The 26,343-nt window shown below is 38.1% G+C and overlaps 1 protein-coding gene across 18 annotated transcripts in view; it reads left to right on the top strand.

The window, feature by feature from the left end:
* Positions 1–26,343, top strand: part of BNC2 (basonuclin zinc finger protein 2) — a 442,599-nt gene that overhangs the window by 268,887 nt on the left and 147,369 nt on the right. For 17 of the 18 annotated variants that reach the window (XM_036888211.2, XM_036888208.2, XM_036888199.2 and 14 more), the window contains one exon: positions 21,009–21,244. In XM_036888211.2, the coding sequence (XP_036744106.1) occupies positions 21,009–21,244 (236 nt within the window). Of the gene's footprint in view, positions 1–21,008; positions 22,120–26,343 lie in introns of those variants that run through there. The other variant, XM_057498717.1, reaches the window with a different exon arrangement.

Genomic DNA, 26,343 nt, shown 5'->3' with positions numbered 1-26,343 from the left:
TATGTTTTATAAATGTGATTTCTCTTTAATACTTGCAGTTCCTTCAAGGAAAAGATAGTCTTTCATTAATTTTAGTTATTTGCCCTTCAAGCCAGCTGCTTTCTTGCTAGTATCCAAACTATTCAGATTTTAAAATGTAAAATGGACAGGCTTGGCATGTATCATCTGGACCATCAGTGAATAGATATTTATTAAACATATATCATAGGTAAAGTACTGTGTCAGTACTTAAGTTCTGTAAAAGTACTTTAGCCAGTCCTTTGGTTCTTCAGTTCTGTGCCACAGAAATGGGAGCAATATAAAGATAATTTAGTGTCATACACCAGCCAGCTTTATGGTTTAATGTACTGTAAGACTTAATAATATAATCCATTAATTTCAAAACTTTTTTTTTTTGTAATTCACTGAATGTAATGTTTCTCTTTTTTTTTTTTTTCAGCACCACTGCATTTGAATTCTCAGCTTCTGATAGAGTCTGTTAGAACCAGGGGGTGTTTATAGAGACCCTCATCCAAATAGAAAATATAGGACATCCCATGGAGTGTGAATTTCAGATAAACAATGAATGTATTTTTTAGTATAAGCCTATAACATGCAAATTTAGCTGAGTGGTCCTGTGTTTTTATTTGCTAAATCTGGCAAATGTATACCTGAAAGAAAATCCTGTTAGGCTTAATTTGCATAATTAAGTTCTGCATCAGAGACATTGGTCCTGAGCATTCTACAGTCAAAACCCCTCTAATTATGTCAGAACTACATTTGGAATCATGAGACCTCAGTATTCTGTTTACAAATTACTCACAGTTGTTGGTGGCCTGGTACTTTATAGAGATTTAAGTAAGGTAAATACAAAACCTGTAATTTTTCATTTTGTCACATGTCTTAATATTTGTCCTATTTGGCATTCTTATGAATTGTTTAAACATCTGTGAAAGTAGTTTATTCCCAACTGGTAACTGATGTTTATTCCCAACTGGTAACAGGTAATTCTTCCTGACTTACATTGAAAAGCAAGTGTAACTAAGGCAGCAGTAACCTGTCCCCTTCCCACCCAAAGTACAAGTCCCTCTGTCATAAGCAACAAAGCAGGACATTTCTGTGATGTCAGCACATTCTGCGAAACACAGCAGCAGTTTCTATATGATAATTTGTAAATTTGTCAAGATTAAGAGAGGAGGATGGATAAAACTGTATTTCTTCTGACAAAGGAAGGTGATCCCTCCAGGTATTAACCTACAGGCAAGCGCTGGCCTTCCTTTTACTGACCTGGAGAGTGTCCCAACAAGATGAATTTTGCTTTAGAAGAGAATTGTTGCAGGGGGATATTTAGGATTTGATGAAAAGCATAAGATACTTTCTTGAGTCCTTAGCACAGGGAGGTAAACACAGGCTTCGCAGTGGCAAAGTGAGAACTTGATCCTTATGGAACACATAGGTGGTCATGCTTCTAGGGCTTTGCCTAGAAACACGTGGATAGAAACACCACAGTCCTCTTCTCCTGGTACCGGGGCTTGGAAAAGGTGGGAATAACGTAGTATCTGCTTAAAAGAATTTGTCTTCCTCATTGACTTAGTTCTTCCATATTGTGTTGCTGAAACCTGGCTTGCCTGACTGCAAAATTCTCTTTTAGTCAAGGAAATCAGCTTTTAGCTGCCTTCAAGCTCTGGTGAGGCATCTGGTTCCTGGACACTCTGAGGACAAAGGCCTTGAAAAGCTCTCCACTTACTTTTATTGTAGAGAGTAAAAACAAGGCCATTTCCCTGCCTGGCACGGGAGCCTTCTTGGCTTGATCTGAGGGCACCTCGCCCTCTTCTGCTTCTTTCTGCTACTCCCTGATCACAGCTGATAAGTGTTCAAGGGAGGACACCTCACAAATGCAAAGGTTTGGTGCTTGATTAATGGCATTAACTATATTCTTATTGTGTCCCTGAGCTGCTGATTTTGATTTGTTTCTCAGCCTGCCCGCCTTTGGGGTGGTGCTTTGAACTCCCTATTTTTTTTTTTTTAACCACAGCATAAACAGTACCTCCCCTTCAAAGTCCTGGGCTTTCTGCCTTTATTAGCTTCTCAGATATTCTTTTTCTAATTCCATCTTATTCAGATGGAACTTAAGTGGGTCTGGTGAATTCTGGCCTCTAAGTGTACAGTGCCAGTCCACTGCTAAGGACTTTCCAGGGAGGATATTGAAATTGAAACATGCAGAGCTGGACCCCAGCATCTGAAGAAGCTTCAGGTACACAGGTGAGAGGCATGATAGAAAAGAGGTAAGAGTATACAGCTCTGTTTAGATTCCTCCTGGCTCTGCCATGTACCGTAGGTAGAACCTTGATCAAGTTACATAATCTCTGCTTTCTCATCTATGAAATGTGAATAATGATAGTGCCAAGCTTGTAGGGTTCTTCTAAGACTAAATGAGATAATCCATTTAATAAGTGTTGGCTGTTATTACTACAGTCTTACAGAAGTAGTACTTCCATCTTGACATGACCAACATGTTTTAGCATAGTTTAGTGGTTAAAAATTGGGTGTGACCAGGCTGGTAGTCAAATTCCATCTCAGTCTCTGATTGGTAAGTTCCACTTCTTTTATCTGTAAATTCAAATGATAGTAGGAATATATCTAAATATCTCAGCAAGGTTTTGAGGAGGATTAAATGAAAGAGTGAACATAATATTAATTATACTTTCTGGAGCTTCACTTGCTGCAGATGGTGTGAGCTGCTTTCCTTTAGGGAAGGTTTGCTTCAGTGCCCAGTGGCAAAGCTTAGATCATCAATTTTTTTGGCTGTGGCACCAAGCATTCCCTAGGTTAACTCGTTTTACCCAGCAAATCGAATTCAGTTCCATATCTTCCATTTCTCCTAAAATGACATTTGAGCCCTTATTTTAACAGAATTTGGAAACACTTTTTCCCAAAAGTCAGATTTTGAAAAGTGCAGACCAGTTTAAATGAATTATAGGAATACTTATCTGTCTGTTGAAAGTCCAGAAGCCAGAAGTAGATGAATTTTAGACGGGGTTAAGGCTATTTTGCCCATTTTCACACCTCTTTCTCCCATGTGCAGTGCTTTGATGGGCTAACCACGTTATCATTTTATTGCACTTTATTACATCATAAATTTTTACATCTTGCTAACGATCCTACAGGAAGCTTAATTGTTTATAGGAACATCTTAATTAACTGGAGTTCACCAGGTTAAGCAGAAGACAAATTGAAGGGGTTATAAATGAAACACACTCAACTCCTCGTTTTACTCAGGATGCACTGTTCAGATAAACTAGGAGATTCTGCTGGGTCAATAGGACCCAGTATGCCTCAGCAGTACCATACTGATACTGTCAACCATTCTTCCTTCTCCTGTGGTGTCATAAGTGATGACTTCTACCAAACATGTGTGCTCTCCCTCCCCCTTCCTTTATTGGAGTGTGAAATCACTGGATGAGATAAATAGGGTATTTTGGAGAAATTCTGACTAGTATTCTGGGAGGCATAAAATGCTGTTTATACACCCCATTCCTTACTACATTTTGCCTTCTAGGAAGATAGATATTTGTAACTCTTCAAAAGCTTCCTGAATTAATCTGTTCTTGGAGAGTATGTTGCCAAAGCATTATATAGAAAGTATTTTAAGGAGTTACTGCCACAAGTGCATGGAACTCTAAGGAGTATCTGCTAAGGGGCCAGGTAGTAAGACCCCTTTCTCCTTGATACACAGGGAAACCCTTCCTTTGTCCTCCTAGGCTTCCTGCCTGCTTATACAGTCAAGTGACTCTACAAATGTAAGCAGAACTCCATCTAATGGGAAGGACAATTTTACTGGGCCCTAAATTCAGTTGGCCAAGGAATGCACAGGTAACTCGAGACCTGGCTGTCCAATAAGGAAGCCACTGTTGTGGCTTTGAGCACTTGAAATGTGTTAAGAGACAGGTTGTACGGATAAAGTATACACTGGATTTTGGACATGTGATTTAAAAACAAAAAAAAAAGGATGCCTCATTAACAATTTTCCTCATATTGTCTCATTTTTTGATGTGTTAAATATGTGTTTAAAAGTTAGTTTTTAGAGGAGACTGCAGTGTACATCACAGTTACATATGTGACTTGAATTATATTTCTCTTAGACTTGGCTGATCTAGCCCCTCAGCGTGAGATCATGTGTTTGGGGGACTGAAGCTTAGGTTAAGTGGTTTGCTAGTACAGCAGTTAGAGTTGGTATGAGAACCCTAAAAACCAGCATCCGGGCTCCTGTCCACCTCGCACTCATCTTTGTAAGCTCTTCCCCAGTCCTTCATGCTTTCACTCCTGCTGCATATTAATTGTGTTGTCTTTCCTCTGCCCTGGTCATCACGAGCAATTAAGTGTTCTCTTTTGTATGCTCTCAGTGCATTTCCCTAAGACTGGAAGGGTAGTTTCTGTGTCACACTGATCCCTAGACTGGCTTGGGAGCTCAGGAGGGGCACTTCTTTATCTCTGTGTGCTGTTCCCCACTGTGACCCGTCCCATGTGGGAACACATGGAGCAAAGGTTTAGCGAAACTCTTCAAGTGTATCTCCAACTTTCTATTCCTAATTGCCAGTTTCTTTTCCCGCAGCTTCTTCCCATTTGAAGTGGTAAGTACAGCCTGCAGATACCATGCCTTTAGTCCCATTTCTGTATTTATTTTCCAGCCCACTCTGTTTTCGCCTTTGCTGTTTTCCTGTCTTGATACAGCAAAACCAGTGAAAGGTAGGTGGAAGGTTAGAGTAGCCTGACTAACCAGGAAGTAAATTTTTAGAGAACTTTAACTTGTTGGATCATTAAAGGATGTTGGCATTTTTGTTTTATCTGGAAGATAGAATCTTAAGTGAAGTATCTTCCACTTTTATTTAGTGGTTCTTCAATACTCCTTTGCCTGCAAAAATCTAAGGGTAAGAAATTCTCTCCTCCCCCCTTTGTCTGTGCATGTTTTCCCCTATCAGTAAAAATTAAAAAACAAATCAACCTCTAACATAAAAGAAAACACCTGTTTGGCTTGGAAAAATTGGCCAGGGAGGTCTTTTTCCTGACAGGCCAAAGCGACCATCACAGGGCCCCTTATAAAAAAAGAAAGTCTTTTTTTTTTTTTTTCCTTATTTCATGTGAGCATTGGCAGGAACTCTGACAAGCAGTTCTTCATATTTTATTATGTTCTTGTCTGCAGAATCTCTGTCAGGCAAAAACCTTGTCAGTGGAAAACCTGTCGTAGGATCAGAGGAGACAAAAACAGGTGTCACACAGGCAGTCAAAACTGAAGGAAAAAAAAGATTAGGCTAAAGAGAGAGAGGCAGACAATTACATTAATGCCATTGCTTTTATCTTATAGATGTGTGTTATTATCTCGGGGTGCTGAGTGCGCAATTGCCTCAAAGAAAAGTAGACAGGAGACAAGGGGAAACTTGATAGTTATTAACTGAAGAGGCAGTGTGTCAAAGCTGGATGGGGTTCAAAGTTTTGCAAAGGAAAAAAACTGCAGGCAGCAAGCAACGGCTGTGTGGTTCTGCTTTCGGCTACATAAACCTAGTAGCAATCTAACGTTTTCTACTTGGAAACAGATCATAGAAAAAAAATTAATGAAAGATTTCATTTGGAGGTTTTGGGGTAACATTTATCCTGTATTCTTGTGACTGAATCATAATCTTTTCTCCGTTAGAACATCGTGCCACAATGTGAGACATGGTGAGGCATGAAGACAGGCATTTGTCAGTTCAGCTGTGTTGTTTGGATATGTTTAAAACACCTATTATCAAACACACTTTTAATTTAAAAAGCTATTAAGAAGCCCCTTTACTAAGTGTGAACATCTGTATGTGCAAGCTGTAAATTAGGAGATCACATATGTGTGCCTCAGTCAGAGACTAAATGAACTTGGCAAGTGTTTTCTATTACTGGTTTTTAAATACAGTAAAAAATCTCAAAGAAAAATTGCTACATTTAAAATTTTAGTTTTCTTCTTTTTATTGTGCCTGTTGGTATTGATCAATACCAACAGAACATTTTTTCTAATTAGAAAGTAGGGTCATTATCATTATCAAATTGGTAACCAGCATTCAAAGAACTAACCAGTATCTCCCCCCTCTGTTTCTTTGTTCACATCATTTCAGCAGACTTTATTTCCTTTCAGAAAGTTTGGGCTCCATTAAATGTTTATGATAGTATAAAATAGTTTCATTTTGCCACTGGCCTAAATTCTGAAGGATCTTTAGCCTTATTGATAACTCATACATGTCAAACAGTCACCTAGTAGAGAATGGGATGGTAACTTTAAGATTTCCCTGTCTGCTCAATCATACATTGATCTTATTAGTGGGAAAATAAGCAAGCATTATGCTCTTCTTTAACATTTTCTGCTCATGCATTTAAAAATTGATTAGTTTAGACATTTACTAAGACTGCCTTCTGAACCCTTTTCTGTGAGCAAATCTTTATATAGGGTCTTTTATTTCTCCAGTTACAGATGCAGATCAGTTTGATATTTGATATATGCATTAAGCAAATCCAGCAATCCAGAAGAAAACACACATTAGTGTCAAAAGTGTGTGTGATAGCCCAGAGTTTTAAGGGATTACAGTGGGTAGGGGGTTGGGGGAAAGAAAGATTGATTATAGATTTAGAATGAGATTTCAGGCTGACTTATTGGGAGAAGGAAGGAGAAATACTTGTGACACAAAGGTGATGTTCATTAAAAAAAAAAAAAAGACTGAATATAATCATTTATTTATTTCAAGTATTTCCTACCAGATGCTGGCTTTTGTATCACTGCTGTCTCTCTAAATTTTGAAATATTTCTCCACTACATGTGATAGAGTTTAAAGCATTATGTTCTTTCAAAATAAATAGGCCTTGAATTTATGATGTTTTCTTAGTGAAACTCATAGATATGTACTACTTTAAGAAAATTAAGTTTAAGTGAATAAATTGGGTTATTTTCTTACAGAACAATTTGTTTTTTGTTTGATTAATAAGACTTACATGGTCTGTTCAAGTAGCATATTTCAATAGTTAACTTTTAAAATGAGATGTTTTGTAGTCAGTGTACATAGGTCTGTAAATTAAAGCATAGTTTGTGTAGTCAACTTTCAGCTGCCTTGGCATCTAAAGATTGGGTAGAACAGCAGCAGGAGTAATAAAAATCCCCAAACCAAGTTACAGCAAGTTGATTCAATTACCAAATCTCTTTCTAGGTTTACTGTCAAGTTTGCAGATTCAGTTTTCTCTTTTTCCCCTACCATTTTCTGATGAAGTTGCTGCAGATGAGGAAGGACATGCCCCCAGTAGTGGGTCATGTAAGGAAGAGGGAGAAGTAAAACCAAGGACTTGTTTAATGTAGTAGCCATGAGAGTGAACTCGTGGATAACCAAGCATTGACAATGTACTTTTATGTGTGCCTCAGTCAGACTTTAATGATTTCCAAAGTCTGTTGTGAAGACTTTATTATGCATAAGGCCACAGAGGGGAATGCCAGTCAATTTGAAACATTACTTTATAGTCTCAAGTGGAGCTCAAATTCTACCCTGGACTAATTGTGTGTGTGTGTGTGTGTGTGTGTGTGTATGTGTGTGCATAAATCCACATACTGTAAAGCTCCGTGTCAGCTAAGTAGGTGATTAAAATCCATAGGACAGTGGGGGCTCTTTGTAACTACTTTTGTCCCCCTTCCCTACCATTTAGAATCACATTTATAATGGACCTTAAGAGTATTCATGTACTTACCCCTCATGTATTAAGGACAAGAAAAAAATCGATGGCTACTCACATAAGGTATAAAAGGTATAGTAATGCGGTCAGGGTTTATGGAGTCTCAGTAGAGTTTCTTTTGACTTAAAAACACTGACAACCTATTTGTTCAAGAAAAAAAGTAAACCTTTCACACATAAGAGCTGACAGTTTTTATCACCAGGCTTGGGGATCAACTCAGTTATATATCATTCCTTTTTTCTTTCCTTGAAATAATTCTGAAAACAAGCCGCCTCTCTCCTTGGTATTAAATATCCTAATTAATTCAACCTTGACACTTGCAGTGAAAAAGTTGTGACTTAAATGGAACATGAGTTATTTTGTACTTAATTTGATCCCAATTACATAGTTCTTTTCCCCCGAAGCAGTGAATAAAACGTGCAGATCTAAATATTACTTCAAGCCATAAGGAATCTTTCTCTTACTAACAATCATTGTCCATCTTCATGATCGATTCCCTGATACACTAAAAAGTTTTTAATATGTCATCATTGCCATTTATTAATGTTCTCCCCAAGTGTTGCAGCTTTTATTAGGATCTGGCTTACGATCTTATGGTAGGTTAAGACTCTGCCTTGTGCCCTGATGTTCTTGCCTAGTAAGAGAGCTGAGTCTTATAATGGGAAAGGATTGATGTTATAATGATTCCAAAGGGCCTCTTTATGATGAAATTCTAAATACGCGAAATCCCATTAAACCTGTAGAAGTTCATGGGCTAGCTACATTGAAATGACATATCATTATATTGGGTATAGTGTGCATATTATAAAGTGTGGTATAATTGGAAATTATTGGTTGTATGAGCAAGAATGAAGAGCTACCCACCCTCATAAATTCAGGGTATTTGGGTATTTGAAATAAGAAAAGGAACAATATTCTAAGTAACCAAAACTTAAAAATCTGACCCAGAAATTGCCCTAATAAAATCCTGTCACTAACAACTTTATTCTCAATCTCTTAAAGTAGTAGTGGAAAGAATCACATAAAACAGTCCCGTAAAGACTCCTGTTAAATGTTAATCTTTTAGAAATTAAAATAGCATTCTAGGACCCAGAGCCTTGGAAGCTGACCACTTGGTGCTGTTAATAATTTGAAATCCTAAGGGGAGTTGAAGCAGGAGACATGGAGTTGTAGAAACAACTAGCATTGCAATTTAAGGCTCACTTGGCTTTCTCCCAAAATGAAAAAATAAGGCTTCTTTAATTTTCTTTTTAACTTGTATAATTGCTTCAAATTAGCATTTAAAATTTTTTAAATATCCAGAGCAGGACTGGAAATTAGTGAAATAAAAGCTTTCCTTTTAGACTGTTTTCATACAAATTTTAAATTGTTTTACTCTGCAAAGTTAGATGCCTTTGGAAAATCACTCCATTCTGCTCACTTCTTGAGTAGCTGCATGCTTCGCACTGCTGTGCCTGCACAGCTATTAGGTGGGGTTCACTGAAGGCAGGGCCTGAAATGTTAGAGCATATTCCTGTGAAAACCACCTAAGTCACTTGAATTTGGCTTTTAAAGAAAGTTATGTTTTAAAAAAGTTGTGGAAAACTAAGAACTATAAACTATCACTGAGAGCCAATTTTCTAGGATCAGTGAAAAGCACTTTTATACTCCTACATTAAGGAAAAAAAGTATCTGAATATGTTCTTATTTCTGTGACCTTCACAGAAAATACTGGAAGTGAAGTCTGTAGAATTACAGGTTTACATTTATTTTAATTTATTTGAAGGCTTGGAGAGTAATTCCTGTTATTAAGAATTGAAATAAAAAAATAGTTACATTTTATTTGATAGATGCAAGTTCTTTTATAACCATCCCTTACCCACCCCTGGCACTATTTTATAAATTTCAAGACTGAATTTTATAAAGGACATTACTTTGTTCTCTAAGTTAGCAATGTAGTTAAAAGTATATATCACTTTACATTTATTGGATATTTTACATTACATTTTATACTTACTTTACATTTACATTATACACTTACATTAATGAACCACAAAAATTCTCGCTGTTGTCCTTAGGGTGATTCTGCTCTTAATAGAAATGAGTTTTCTTCATCCAGACTTATGTGTCATTTTGTGTCTTGTGGCTTAGCCACCACTTTCCTTGGAAAACTATAGATCCTATCAAAGTGTTTACTGAAATTATATCCAGGCCTCAATCTCTCCTTTGTTTTATAGACAGAAAATTACCAGTTTAAGCTTCTACTACTGGCATTTTAAAGAAATCTAGGTAAATTATGTATCCTCAGTAACTTAATTCACAGGTTTAGAAGCTCTTAGTGTATGATTTTTCTTTTCTTTCTCTAACTAGTATATCTATACTGTGCAGTTAAAGCCTTTTCTTTTTCTAGATAAAATCTGCAGACCAAAAGGAGGTTATTTAGTTTGCTTTTTTCTTTTTTCCCCAGGCCCTTTATAAAAGAGGAATAATCTTTGTAGATGGTTTTCTTACAGTCTTGTTGTGTGACTGTTCTCTGATCCCTTTCTAAAGTCCATACTGTACCTTTTTCTGTAGCTTTGATACTGTAAGTGTAGCAGACTGACCACAAATCTAGTGATCTGTACTATGATTTTCATAATGTGTATGCATTGTATGATCCAGTCCATGCAGCCTGGTATTATTCAGCCTTGCTTACTTTACCAGTGCTAGACTTCAAACTGTTTTTACCTAGATATCCACTGGATGCCCCCAAATAATGCTTGAAGTGGTAGGAAAGGGAATAAACTATGTGAAGTTCAGTCAATTCCTACACAGCTAGCAGCCCCACCTCACTCCCTAAACTTCTGTAATTACCTACACTCACTGTAGGAGTATAAAGAGCATAGGAGAGGATTGAAAAGGGACATGGATGAAATTAAGAATTTGGTGGCATAATAGAATCATATAACTTTTCAGTGTAAATACATTAATGGCCTTTTTCTGTTCTGTGTTGTACACTTACCTGTATTTATCCATTCAGCAGTATGAGGACTGTACACCCCTGAGTGATTATATTTCAGATATGATTGCTGCTTAATATTAAGCTCTTGTGATAAAATAGACACATAAGTAACCCAATAAATAGGCAACATATGGCTGGGATGTCCATGAGTGGCATACATAAGTGCCATTACTATTTAGACAGTTGCTCTTAGATGAAGGGACCTCTCCAGGTATCATGGAAAAAGAAAAGAATTGAAACAGGAAGGTAAATAAAAAACAGGAAAGACATTTAAGCAACAGCATTGAAAAGGAAAAAATCTGAAAAATGTAGCTTAGCAGATGGAACCCTGATGGTGTCTCTAGACTCATCTTCTACTGTATTCTCCCTTGTTCACATTCTAGCAGAATTGGCTTTGCCTGGAGCACCCCACTTCTACTCCCCACTTAAATTATGTTTTCATGTCACCTACCTGGTTTGTAATTCTGTGTTAATGTGATTTTTTTTAAGTGTATATTTTTAAAAATTCAAGAGGTCCTGAATCATATCTGTTTTGTTTTTCACTAAATCTCTAAAAACTTAGCATAGGACCTGGAAATACTCATTTTGTGACTAAATGCTAACGTGCTAGGTAGGAATGTTTGAAAGGCAGCAGGTAGCTCACTTTGGTCAGAAGAGAGGGCACATGTCAGAGTTACTAGGCTGGAAAGTAAATCAGTCTGTCCAAGGTCTTCTGACCCAGGCTGAGGGTTTTGTGTGTGTGGTGTTGATTGTGGGAGGGGGGAGTGCAGGGGTTGGGGTACTGGGGACACCATGGGAAACCTTTGAGCAGAGAAGAGACATATTCTAAGAAGTATTTTGAGGTGACTGACTTAAGGGTTATATTTAAGCTGTGTTTTAGGCCCAAGAGAACAGATATCAGACCAGCGAGGAGTCACATGCAGTAATCAAGAGACCCTTAAAGCCTATAATAAAATGGTAGATGTTAGGCCAGAGAGGAGGGATTGATCCAGAGATAGCTGCAGTGGAAAAATGTGTGGCTATGAGGTGATCCAAGATAACTGTGTTATTACTCTAGAATGTTCAGTGATAGAACAACACCAACAAGATAGACACTTGTGTCCAGTGTAACCTCCACTGTATAAAATTACGGATTGAAAAATGCAGATGCACCTACATCAATATGTGGGCAATAGTTGCCTTTGGGTGGTGAGATTATGGATGATAGTCTTTTGTTTGTTTTTCTTGTTTTCAGTTTTACACCATTTTTTCAGTGAGTACCTATTGTAAGATAAATTCTAGCCAAAATAAGCAGGTGACGAGAGGCAACAAAGGGCCAGGCAGTTTATTTGAGTGCAATTCCTGGGTGATATTCCCTCATCTGGCTATCACAGGCCAGGGAAGTCACACTCAGCAGGGCAGGCAGCAAGTTTTTAAAGAAGGTAGGGGGAGGCAGAGCTTAGATTTACAGCGGTGCAAGGATTAGCTAGCCTAAGGCACATTTTTCAGGTTGGGAGGGGGCAGCAGCCGGGGACTTTGGCACATCGTCAGTGTCTGACATGCTCATCCCTCTCCCCAGTGCCTTCAACCTTACACCTATGACATATATAATCAGAGAATAATAACCACATGATTTGATATCAAGCATTCTGGCCTAGTTTCTCAGACCTACCTTCCACAGCATTAGGGGTCAAGTACACGTTAGAGTTGAGGGCATGGAACTTCAGTAGATTAAATGGGGGTCACCTGCACAGTGGAGGAGTAGTTGGTTTCCTAGAGGCAGATCAGGTGGGCAGCTGGAGGGGCAGATCGTCTGGCATCCTGATGGTTCTCCCTGCACCCCTGTTGATTTCACCTCCAGATCCCTCAAACTAGAAAATCTGTCATCCTATAATCCTGTCTCATCTTGTTAGGCAGAAAGACAGAGATGAGCGGGATGAAAAAGAGAGAGGGACCCACCAAAAATGACTCAGGGAGTCAATCAGATGAGCCACAGGGTCCAAAATTGACTCAGGAAATGTCCAGGGTCTCCCAGATAAAAAACATCAGAAGCACAGGCACAGCCCAGCCCATGTCCTCATTTCACCAATCAAAACAGGCCTGGAGGGCCAAGAGCTGTTAATCAAGGATTTTTCTGCCCCGCTGAAAAGTTGTAAAGAAACCTCACAATGAGCAGCCAGGCCTGTCTTGCCTTAGGCAGCCTGCTCTGGTACACTGTACAGAGCACAGTAAACTTACTTTGCTTCCTTGACTTTGGTTTCATATCACTTACCTAACCACCCCATGACACCAAACCGAGTTCCTTACTTCCTAACAATCTCACTCCAAGCATTTATTTTCTTCCCATACTTTTTAGCTTGGTCTTGATTCTTTGTTCAAGTTATTGGCTTGCCTGCCCTCAAAAGAATTTTTTAAAAAAGAGCAATCAATCCTAACATTTTCATATGCTAAGTAACCTGCCTAGGCCATACAGCAAGTAGCTGGAAAAGTTGGATTTGAGTCCTTGGTGTCTGGCCCTAGAAACTGCCCTTGATCTGGAGAAAAACAAAACACTTCTAAACACTGGGAACTTTAAATCATTTTTTTAAGTCATGATTTTTTTTCTCTTTAACTTTTGTATCCGGTTCACTGCACCCAAATAATGGAACCATAAATGCAGTCATATGTTCCCTCAAAATCTTTTGTCATTCATCTTATCATACATGTCTGCAATGAAAAGTAATAAAATAAGATAACTGTAAGTGGGAATTTTGTTTTAATTTTAATCAAGGTAAGTAAGATCAAAACTATAAATATTACAGATTGTCATTTATTGTTGAATAAAGTAGGTTTTTGTTAGAAAGACATCTGTTAATAAAATGGATGGAGCTGTAAATTTTTTTCTTCTGTAATTAGTTCATGTATCAATATATGAGTAGTATTTATTGTAAAAAAGAGGAAAGGTATGCTGCTAGTTCTATTCTCATTTTTCATTTTTATACATGTAACTGCTGAGACACCTGTTCATCTGAATAGGTGGGTCTAGGAACTTTTGTTACCCACTCATTCTGTTTTTAGAAATAATTTCAGATTATATGCCAAAAATTATACAGTGATGAGTTTTGTTGAAAAAAAATGGAAATCACCCACCTTATTACTTATAAGTTATTATAGTCATTTACTTTCTTAATTTCTGGAAAAAGGTTTTATCAAGACATATCAAATGTCTGTTTATAGATTCTTAGTCTTTCATTTAGAGGCATATTGTTTATTCTAGTATACACAGAAAAGATTGAGAAAATGAAAATACTAGTTTTTCAAACATTTACAGAGATACCTTTATCACTGCAGTTTTAGCTATCTTAATTGATGAAAATTTCTACCAGTTCACGTCAGGCTGCCAAATCTGACTTAATTTTCATTGGAAAAAATTGAAATTACATTTCAATTCAAGTAAATATATTAATATGCATTTTGAGAAAAATTATAAAATCATCAATAAATTATGGTCTGTGTTCCATAGGATGGATTACTAAAACAGTCCAAAGTAAAATGTGGAGCTAATAAAGTTAATTTATTCAGTTTACAATATAAATGTGGTTTCTTATTGCTTAATTAGCGACAGTGTATATAATGTATAACTTGTTTGTTATGAAGTGAGAAGTCTGTTAGAAGTCATGATCTTACCTTGATAATGTGGTTCCATATGTGTATCATAATCTGTTGATGGACTTCAGGAACAAATTAGATAACAGTCCTGTATTATAAAAACACTGATTTGGCTAAATCTCATGGTCAAACTATTTTTATTTATTTACTGAAAGAAGTTCTATATACTGCAAAAAAAATTATTCAGATCATAATTTATGTCACTTTTATTATCAGGATGTAGAAAATATTTAAAATTTTATAAGATGAAAGTGATTAATCTTGATTGAAATAAATATTTTGATATTATTTGATTAAATGGTTTATAACTGCCTTATTAAATGATAAACATAGTTTCTGAGAGAGGTTATGTAAAATTTCTATCCACAGGTTTTATCCAGTGTATCTTAGAAATTTTATAGGTCCAGGAAATTATTCAAACTGAATTTGAAAGAGTAGGCATCACATGTGCTAAGGGGCTTTTCTTCACAGGTGATGACAACTACTAGGGATGAATATTAGGCATAACTGAAGAGAATGGCTTCCCTTTGAATATGTCAGGAGGGAAAAGCCATTTTCAGGATTGGACCCTTGCACTTTGCTCTCACATAATGCGTTCGCTAGAGGGACACATTGTTAAAGAGGAATGCCTGAGGGGAATGCTATGCTGTTCCCTCATTTTACATTGTATCTGAATTCTGAATATTCCAACATAGACCCAAATATCAGGTGCTAGCTTACTTGTACAGGTATAGTCAGGTAAAGAGGATCCTTTTCTAGGTTCTTCCTCCTTTTGTTAATCATTAAAGAAGGTTTTCATGAACCAATTCAAATCATCATTTATTTTGGCTCCCAGGAGTTTTACACTCTGGCCCTGCACACTGTGAGAGTTAAGTCAGAGTACACCTTTATTTTGTGAAGAAGGAAGGGTACAATTTTCAAAGGTGAAAGGGTAATGGATAATCAACATGAGCATGCAGGCTTGTTCTCCCATGGATCAGTTTTAGGAAAGAGGAAGTATGGGACGGCAGGATCTGAAAATTGAGTCCCTATTTCTGCATACCGCTTGGAAGGCCTTTGCATAGCCCAAGTTTAGGCATATCATAAATCGAAGTCCACTGAGTTTAGGCATCTCCCAGTGGAGTACTGCAAAAATGTCTTACTCTGTTTATTTGGCTCTAGTCCATCCCGTTCCCCTAGCTCGATCTCTTTGGTTTTCAGTGTGGCATATGTAGGAGGGTGTATGTTAAGAGTCGCCTGTGGTAATTTTTCAAACTAAACATGACCATCTCCCTCTGGGCTCTTCTTCTTTAGAGGATTGTAGCCCTGTGGCTGAAGTTCATTCAGGACCTTAGTGGCTTTTACTGCGGACATGTGCTATGTCCCCCAAACTGACATCTATTGCTTTAATTAAACTTCTGGGCTCTTGTCAGAGTTTTATATCTAAAATTATAAATCACTTTCATCTAATAAAATGCTTAGTTTCTATATCCTATTAACAAGAGGTTATAATTTTTCCACAGGTTTTGGCTTAAGGCTCCTTACAGTCTGCCCATCTGACTTTTTTATCCTTATCTCCAACTATTTACCTAATGTGTTACACATTCTTTGGTTAGTCCATTCTTTTTATATACATCCCTTTAGTCCAGTGGTTCTCAAAGTATGGTCCCTGGCCAGCAGAATCAGATCTTGTGGAGATTTGTTAGAATGGAAATCTTAGTCCATACCTCAGACCCAGTGAATCAGAAACTCCGAGGGAGGTGGCCCAGAAATCTGTGTTTTAACAGTCCCTATAGCTGATTCTGATGCACACAGTGTTGGAGAACTCCTGCCTTAGTTCCATCTACCTAGATCTCTCCCCTCCTTTTTCACTGACTGAATTCCTTGCTATCTTATTAGACTATTCCTTCCCAACAGAGTTGCTCTCTTCTGTGTCCCACAGTACTTTATCAAATCTCTTTTATAGCATTTATATTCTTTCATCCATCTACCTTTGCAAGAGGAGACCACAACATAAATTAATTTTGCATCTGCATGTGGCACCTCCATCAGTGGTAAGTTATAAGTGCTGGTGAATAAATGAATGTATGCATAAATGAAGAAGAAGAGCATTTTAGGAGTCCTGATCAATAAGGTCGGTTGCTATGGAGAGATCATGGAGAATAATGAAGGAAAAAAGCTATTGGATTTCATAGTAAGTCAGGTGTTAGTGACCTTTGAAATGCTTGCTTCAGCAGAGTGAATGGCAAGAAGCCCAGATTACTGGGAGTTAGTGACTTCCAACATTATGAAGATCTGCAAATTGCCAGGGTTCCTTATTGACTGTTTATCTGAATATGTGGTGGAAACAGAATTTTCTTGGGAGATTATATCTAAATGACCTTAGACCAGTTACTTAACCTAATTGAGCCTGTGATCTCCGAATAGGTAATAATAGTAATACTGTGTGCTTTTAATTTTTTTAAAGGATTAAGCAAAATTATTGTAACCCCCTGGAATAATACCTGATATTTTTAGTACTTAAATCATTATTTCCTTTACATCCCCCCCACCATACACAATTATTTTTATTTATTAATGTTGAAGGTGTCCATCATTCTTTGTAAATTTGTGTAACACATGAAATTGTTAAGGATATCCTCATTCCAGTCATGGGAGAAACTGAATTGCATTTGGCCTGGAATTAACATGCTGACAGCTACTTTGAAATTACATAATATTCATTTGGACAAGTACCCTCAAAGGGTAGTTGTCTTAGTCAAGGGTCTTTTAGGTACAAATTACAGAATCCTACTTCCAGCAGACATAGAAAGAGAAGGGGAGAGAGAGAGATTGTGTCACTGAAAATTCTAGGGATAGTACCAGCCTCAAGTACTGTATCCCTATCTTTTGGATCAAATAATATTGTCAATACTTGGTCTTTCTCAGACCACCTTATGGCCTGTCTTCCATGTGATTCTCATTCTCTAGCATCAGCTGTAACCTTTGAGAAAGACAACTTTCCAGTTCTAACTAAAATCCTGGATTCAGTCTCACTGGTCAGACTTAGGTTACTTGCTCATTCTTGAACCAGTTGCTGTGGCCAAGGGAATGGGATATTACTGGTTTTCCAGGCCTGGCTTAAGGAATGTTCTGTTTAGTGAAACAGTGGGTACTGGATGTAGGAGAATATTGGTTCCCCAAAGGGAAATCCAGTTTCTGTTACCAGAATGAAGGGAGCAGGTACAAAGCAGGCAAAACAATTGATACCATCTTATTATAAAGAAAAGTGCTTCAGAAACTGTGCTTCTGGGAACTCTAGAGGTCCCACTAAGATGCTTAAATAAGTTGAAGGGAAGAAGAGAGTAACAAATGAGTGGAAGGTCTCTAACCCATGCTCGTTTAAGCTTCACCAAGAGTTGGTCTACTTTTATAAATTTTTACACCCAATTTCTGGTTAAGATTTCATTTGAAATGGAATTTTAACAATACTATTGGTATACGATTTAGCAGATGGTTAGGCCCATAAAAAAGAAAGGTGGGTGACCATCTCTTCTCACTCCATCCTGCTGAACAAGTTCTTGCCCTATCTATCCTTCATTCCCATTGGCCCAACTAATGTTCCTAATCCTACTAAGATCCAGATTTGAATCCTACACATCAGACATAGGGAGAGCATGGTATTAGGCAAAAACCCAGTTCTCAGTTTAGTAAGAATTATGATTTTGACACTTAAAAAATTGTCGCTTACCCTTTGTCTGCCAAAGTGACATTCCCCAAAATGTCAGTAACTTGGCAACTCTGTATGTCCAGCAGTGATGAAGCAGAAAATGTTGATACATTCAAAAAATTTGGCAGATCATAATCTTTGATGATATGTGTATGCTGAAATTTGCAGTTAACATCTTCAAGTTGGACAGTTAAATTATTTTTCAAGCCTTTGATTATGGCTCATCCCCAAGGTGATTGCTGCTTAAGTTGTACTCCTAGGGGTTTGTCTTTATCTACTATTAACTTTGTGTAAATATCTTGCCCATCCTTTCATCCTCCATATTGGAGCCTATATGTGGCCACAGTGCCTGTTTGTGTAATAAAGTTTAATTGGAACACAGCACGCCCATTAGTTTAAGCCTTATCTGTTTTCCCTGTATAACAGCAGAGATGAATAGTTGTGAAACAAAACCTATAGCCCACAAACGTAAAATATTACTGTCTGGCCCTTTACAGAAGAAGTTGTTGATCTCTGCTATGTATTTATTGGCTTATAACAGGATTCCTACTTTTTGACATATGGCATAGTTACAAAGAAGAATCAGCTAATGTCCTTATGATACTCTCAGTGCTTATCTAGGGAAATATTTTTTGCCTTATCTATTTTACCTTTGCTCTTTTAATTCTCTGAACAACTTTTATTTGTTTCTATACCTGTGACAGTTTAGTCCTCTTCATCTTCTAAAGCTGCCAGCACATTTTAAGGAATGAGAAGGCGAGGGATAACAGCTTCCCACTTAGCCCTTGAATGCTTGGTACACACACCTGCATATACCTAACATGCAGGTACGAGGCCCCAAGCACAGGGACAAATCCAGGATTTAGTGTCATCTTATTTCCACTCTAACTGAACCCTCTCAACTTTGTATTTCTTGTTGTTTTAGTGTATATGTTGTGAAATGTTTGTTGTGGGCCAGGAGGGAAATGGAGGAGCAGATTTCCCTTCACCTGGTCACTGGATTCTGTTGGCAGGGCAGCCATTCACCAGAAGGCTGAGTAGTTAAGCTGTATTTGAAGAAGAGCAGGGATAATGATACCTCTTCCCTGCACTTTTGCCGTGTAAATGCCCTGTGGAGTGAGAGAAGACTTCAATCCCTAGGCTGGTGAATCCCTTATCTTTCCCAAACATTAAATTAATTTTTAAAGCTATTTATTCAAAGTTGACTTAACCACTAGAATAGAAAAGATCAGACACATCAGCTGCAAGGAATGAAGTATGAGGAAACCCGAACTCTTTGACAAAGTATTCCTGGGAGTAAATGTGTTGAATGAAGCCAGCGGGTAAATGATAAGGGCCTTTACGCTGTGGATGTAAGAAAGCAATTTATCAAGAGTACATGAACTCTCTAGTGGCCACCAGTCAGGAGGAAAGGAGAGTGGAGGAGGAGCCCTGAAAAAATACATTTGAAATACTAAAAAATGCGTATGTGTGCATGCACTTTTAAATAACTGAGTTAATATGCAGAAATACTGGTGTATGAAGATAGGAGTTGCAGTGCACAGGTACAGCAGCCTGTTCTGTTACAGGCTATGGTGATAGGAGGAGTGGTTGAGAAGGACCAGGCAGTGGTTTAGAGCATGCAGAAACTTTGGGTACCCTCAGGTATGGTGAAGATTTGAGCCTGGTTGTTGTTATCTATTTGCCTGACTCATGAGAGCAGATGGCCATCTTTCAGGCTCACATGCTTACCCTTTTTAATCTCTGGAAGCTCCTACATGTATAATTTCTGACAGTTGATCTAAAGCTTTTGTGTTCCCTTAAGGAGCTCAAAGCACTTCTCATTTGTTATCTCTGTCATCTTTTTCAGCATATCTTTGAGCTCTGTAGATGACACCATGTTCTTAATTGTTTGCTTTAGAGGAACTGAGGAAAAATGTAATTACGTTACCTGCAGTAGGGTTCCCAGTAGCTCAGATAAGGATGGGGACTAGACTGTATGATCTTGCTTGGCTTTTAGATCTAGGGGAAAGTTGTAATATCTTAGCATGGAGGAGAAAAAGGCCTCATTGTTGAAATATTCATTTCATTAAAAGCAGTTGCTCTGAGAATGGTCATCCTCTGTTTTCTGTACTGTGATAACATAGCTGAAATATACAAATTCTCAAACTTTGATTTCAGTCACTCTTGTCTTATTTTCATCTGAAACTAAAGCCCTTGTGAGACTTATTAATAAAGTGACTAAATAAAACATGAATTTCTTTTTCTTTTTTTTTTTTTGGTTTCTCCCAAATAACGTCTAGAGGACATGCCAGCAAATGCTATTATATATGAAAATATATAATGTTGAAACTAAATAACCATGATAGGTGAACAGCAAGAGGGCAAATTGAAAGAACTAAATTTTGGGATAATCTTCCTTAATCTAATTTAACTTGAGTTGAATTACTAGCCCTCAACATAAATGATAGCTTTCCCCATTCCCTCAAATTAGGCCTTTTACTCTAATCTGAAGAACATGCTCCACTTTCTCTTTAAACCATTCAGGTATTATATGGGATGAATCTTTCTCAGATGAATGATGCTGGTTGAGCCTACTCATACGGCCTGAGTTGGGAATTGTTTGTTTATTCTTCAGTGGGGAAGAAAAGGGGACATTATGGTAACTTGGATTGAACCCGTAGTTCAATTAGCAAATTAACTAGTCAGGTTTTTAGAGCTAGCCACAGTCATTTAGAAACATCCTCAGTGGCTCTCTTTCTGAAAGTTGAATGTGTTTTGTATTAGCTGTTGTCTGCAATTTATACACACACTGAATTTTTTTAAAAGGTGAAACGGGGTAGGTGGGAAGAAAGTTAGGTTGCAAAATCTTGCTTAAACATCTGTGGTTATGATCCATCCATTAGTAGAGATGGAGTCCTGATAACTTCCAGTAACTTGTTTCTACTTTCTTTGTCTCTGTTCTCTCCCTTTATCTCCTTATTCCCACCCACCTGTGGAACTTTGATGGGACCACCACAGCCTTGGATAAGCTCAGTACACAGCACCTGTACCACCCCACCCAGGTGGAGATTGTGCAGTCCAATGTGGTGTTCGACATCAGCAGCCTGATGCTCTATGGGACACAAGCAGTACCCGTGCGGCTAAAGATCCTGCTGGACCGTCTCTTCAGTGTCCTGAAGCAGGAGGAGGTGCTGCACATCCTGCATGGCCTGGGCTGGACTCTGCGGGACTACGTCCGGGGGTACATCCTGCAGGTAGGGGAGGACGCTGCGGCTAGTGTCCGGGGCCAGCTCTTGGAGGGCCTGGGTGAGAGCTGTGGCAAGCCTGGTCTCCTTTCTGCCCCTCACAGGCCCAGGCATGCACATCTGCTTCTGGTTAAAGTGGTCCTTTCAGTAGGCTTGTTGGGGAAATAGGCTAGCATTGGGCCTCAGTGTTGTACATGAAAAAGGGAAAAGTGGCCTGTTGCCTAGTGTTGCTTTGTTTGCATCTTTTTGAGTTCCACTCTCTTTCCCTAAAATGTGGGCTTCTTCAGAAAGTCTTAGAGTAGCCGTGCTAAAGGGAGGGCTCCAAGGTGAGTGATGGATGTGTGAAAATCCGATGACACTTCACCTGGGTAGTAGGGTTCACACACGCATGATTGGTTCATTTGGCGTTTTCTTGGTTGTCTGTGTACCCTCACTATTTACTGCTTTTCTTTATCCAAATCAAAGGAAGAACTGTAATCTCTGAATCTTATTCTCTGCTTATATAACCAGCAAACCCTCACATTCCAAAACATGCAGACATACTTATCGATTTGGCCTTCACAGCACCTGTTCTCCCAGCTTGAGCCCCTTTGTGTCAGTGGCACTTCTGATCTGGTAAGGGTCTTAGACTTTTCTGGGAGGCCCGTAGCCTCCACTCCCCACAAAACCTCCCCAACTTTCCCTGTCATTTTCAGTGATATGTCATTAGTCATTTTGCACTGTGTACTTTGTCTCTGAAATGTTTTTATGGCCATCTGTCTTCCTGCGACCCTTGAAGGGTAAATGTTGAAAACAGCATCTTGGGAGACCCCAGGACCCAAAAAGACTACACTGGATGATGAAGAAGTGCTCCCTCCTGCCAAAGGAGATCACAGTTGGAGAAGGTAGAATCTGAAGTGATTTTTGCAATTTCTTATGGGGATGATACCGGAAGAATTGGCCTTTTCAAAGAAAATTAGTTTTTGGCTCTGCCAGCCTTGTTTATTCCCCAAACCACCCTGTGCTGTGTGCAAAGTCTTGGCTGCCAGCATGGTATGTGATAAGTGGTGGGCCTCAAGCCTCTGCCTCGCTTAACCTGGCACAAACACACACACATTCCAGTCATTCTCCTGTGTGATACCTCCAGGTGTCAGCCACTCAGGCGAGCAGAGGCGGGATGGTGAGTGAAAGCCGGGAACGATGGAGGGTAGAATAACCTGTGTGCTCTTGCGACTGTCTTAGTTAGCATTGAATCATGTCTCAGTTTAGTGAGATGTCAGCTTGGAAGGCACAGAAAATTTGGCCCACAGAAGATGAGATGATGATGATAACAGGAATAATTATATATTACATTTTTAGTGTATAGAAGACTTTCATAAGCATTATCTAATTTGCCTGAGGATGGGGGCATTTCACTGGGGTGAATGGAAAGTTAAGTTCTAGGTGGTCAGGGGACTTGATGGTGCATGAGGTACAGGAGGGAGGGGCCAGGAAAAATAAGGCATGGGACCAGTTTCCCTATCCCTGCTTGTATTGGCCTCAAGATGCATTCAGTGGTACATCTTTCTATAGTCGTTCCCATAATATAATTATTAATGTCCATTTGGGATGCATTTTATAGGAACAAATCTCTTGCAGATTTTTTAATGGAGTTGTTAGCTTGGCTAAGCATTCTTTACTTTATTCAAAACTTAAAATATATGCTCCAATCTGGTACCATTTTCACGGCCTCCACTCTGACACCTAGTTCTCTCATCAGTGCTGTATTTCAGTTCTACATGTATATTTTGCCTACGATACCTGCAGCATATGCATGGTCTCTTTCTGTCCAAATAGACGTGTGTGCATGACAATGATTATTTGCCACCTTAACAACCTAGGTCACTGTAGCATTTGATGGTAGTAATAGAGACCCTGCTGGATGTTTTGTGGTATGGTCCTAATGTTATGCCTTGACTACTGCCTGCTTTTCATTTTACTTGAAATTACTATTCAGATGTTAATTTTCCCCTAACATTTCACCACATTTCTAAGGCAAGCATAGAAAATATACTCCATATCTCTTTGTAGGAGGTCCCAGGGTTTAAAGATACAAAATTGCAAGAGAAATTAAGAGGAAAATGCAGCAAAACAACAAACCAAACTTCTCATAATTTGGGATGAAATACTGCATTTGAAGAAGATACTTAAGTTATAATAAATTTTCATTAATTTAATGTAGGTTTTGACAAAACTTCAAATTTAATATAATCTGTTTCTCCAGAGTCTAGAATTGATGTTTTAAGAAAATCATAGATGATTTTTACATTAGAGAAACCCTAGGTTTAGTTTCTGGCTTGTTTTATTGATAGGATTGATGTGATATAGATTTTATTTAAATGATGCTTTTTGTCATTCAACATTTATCATCTATTTGTTCCTTATGAAAGTAGTTCTTTGTTTAGGAAAAAAGAGACTGAAGGATATAGAACTTACATGTAGTGAGAAAATGTTCATTTTGTTTTAAAAAAACAAGAAAAAACAAGAGCTAGGCTATAGAAATCCTTTTCTTCTAAAGCAATGTGATTTGATTATTGGCCAATATTTTGAAAATTATATGTAGTAATAATAAGGTATACATTAATGCCATTGATATAATTATATGTAATATTTTTGTAGAAGGAGCCCATAAAATGTGTGTCCAAAGGTTGTAGGACCCTATAATGTACTATTAGTGTACAAGTCATTTTATCTGTCTAAAACTCAATTGTCTTGTAGCCCTCAAGGCATCAATTTTAGCAATATTGCTCTCAACAACAGTATATTGAATATTATGTCAGTTAAAGGAGAGTAATTATCAAGGCAAGTTAGGGTGGCTGTTAGTTTTACCACATATTGACTTGGTTAGCAGTTGGCTATAGATTGTGTTACTGGGCAAATGAAGATGTACAGTAAGTTGAACTGGTAGAGCCAGGACATTAATTTAATTCTCTCTGGGCCCAAACCTACATCCCTTATATATACACAGCTACTCCTGGTTTCAGAGATACTTTGGAATGTGTAAAATTAGCAGGTGTCTCATCTGATTATGAAATTTTGAATGTGGGGGAAAAGATGTACAGGCTGTTCTAAACTATCATTTATAAGCACGTATGAAACATGCAAGCAATATTCAAATATGTATGAAATGATACATGTATGTATCATTTCAAGCACTATTAATAGGAAAAGGGAGACAGAAGAAGATAGTGAGGCCACAGATTCATTAAAAATATTGGCAATATCTTGTACTATTTTGATGAAAATTACTTTTTACTTATGTTATTATCTTTGTAATTCATAACCTAGTCAGTTGGGTATAAAATGCAGAGCATAACTTGGACTACAATGGTTTCAGAATACAGGTAATATCTTAAAGGTAAAGAACCCAGTGTTCTGTTATGTACCAATTAAATTGTTCATTCAGAAAGTACAGAAAAAGTGAGGTAAATTTTAGGCATAGTTCCACAAAACAGAAAATGGAAATATGCCATTAGATGCTAAAATCTATGCATGAAGAAACATAGGTGTTTTTTCTACTACTGAAGAGTAGTTCCTACTTCAAGTCAAATTCTCATGGCATATTTATTGACAGTTAATAAAAGCAGTATCCTGTTTTTCCCCATATTCCCTGCCTTTGACCTAGGATATAAGAATATAGGTGATTATCACTATTAAATTTGATCATTTAAAAAATCAAGTTGTCATACAGTCTCTTTCCTGTTTGAATGTGTAACTGCCTGGCTTGGGCTCATTCACCAGCCCGTCTGTGGAAATCTCATTTGCAAATGAGCCCTGCCAGAATCAGAGAACCATGTCAGACCCTCTGAATAACTAGCTGAGGTGTCAGCAGCCTTGTGAGAAGACGAGCAATGATGCACATTTCAAATCACCTGTCTCTCGAAACAATCAGAACTAATAGAACAATCAGCACTTTAGAAGAACATTTCCTGGAGAGTGCTGGGGGCATTAGTCTTCCAGAGGTCCCACTTCAAAACTGGGAGGAATACCCTTCTGGATCCTTCTCTTAGAACCTCAAGATACACATTAGTGTACTAAAGGCTGTCAGTGGTTTGTGAGATTAGGTAAGTGGATTCCACCAGCATTTCCAACTCATAGCCTTTTCCTGTCATGCTCATCAGGAGTCTTCAATTCCTGAACACACTCAACTCTTCTTCATTTTGGGGCATTTGCACATGTGGATTCTTCTGCGTGGCCTCCCTGTTCTTCTCTTGGCCTGTGCAATTTCTTGCCCTTTAGTAAAGTATCAGCCAAAGTCCTGTTTTTTTCACAGACCTTTTCTATCCAGCTTAACCATTGTAGGTCTATCACAGCACTCTCAAGCTCCAATCCAATTTAAAATCAATCAATTAAGTCAACTGTTAAAATGTTTTTTTCTTGGCTTCCTCACTAGGGAATGCCACAGAGGCAAGGTATTCAATAAATATTTGTTAAATGAATGAGTAAAGAAACCTGCTTCATTTGGTATAGCTTGATGTTTCACCATGAAAGTCCTGCAATAGCCAATAACTTCAGTTGGTCCAAGGGACTTTCTGCAGGCTTCGGGGTACTAACAGCTCTAACAGCCACTGTGGGCGGTTGAGGACAGTAAGCAGAGAAGCCAAGGCTCCACACCCCCTAGCTAGTGGTCTGTGTAGAATAAGTGTTTTGTGGTAACCATGTGGTAGAAAATATCAATATTAAGCAAACACTTGTACTTAAACAGCCCTTTGCAGAGCAAGTTCACATATGTTAGCTCTTTGAATCCTCTTATTCCATCATCCTTTTGTAGATATTGCCAATGAATTAACATTTGGAGTACTTGAAACACAAAGAGCTTAAGTGACTTTCCCATGATCACAGAAGCTGTTAACTGGCACAGCTGATGCACTATATGTTTCATGAGGATAACAGCCATATACTTCTTGTTCACCAAAGTGATCCACCTCCCAGTACCCAGCCTGGCATATGATAGTGCTTACTAAATATTGGAGGGAGGAAGTTTTGAAATCTGATTCTCTGGGCAGTGTTTTTGTTTTGTTTTGTTTTTTAAAGACTTTCCAGAATGTATTTTATGAGAATCTTGTAGCATCAGAGCAGTGTGGTTTGGG

The sequence above is a fragment of the Manis pentadactyla genome, chromosome 3 (genome assembly GCF_030020395.1).
Source record: "Manis pentadactyla isolate mManPen7 chromosome 3, mManPen7.hap1, whole genome shotgun sequence".
Classification (NCBI taxonomy): domain Eukaryota; kingdom Metazoa; phylum Chordata; class Mammalia; order Pholidota; family Manidae; genus Manis; species Manis pentadactyla.
Note: the sequence above shows the minus strand (reverse complement) of the source record. Positions and strands in the feature narration are given on the sequence as shown.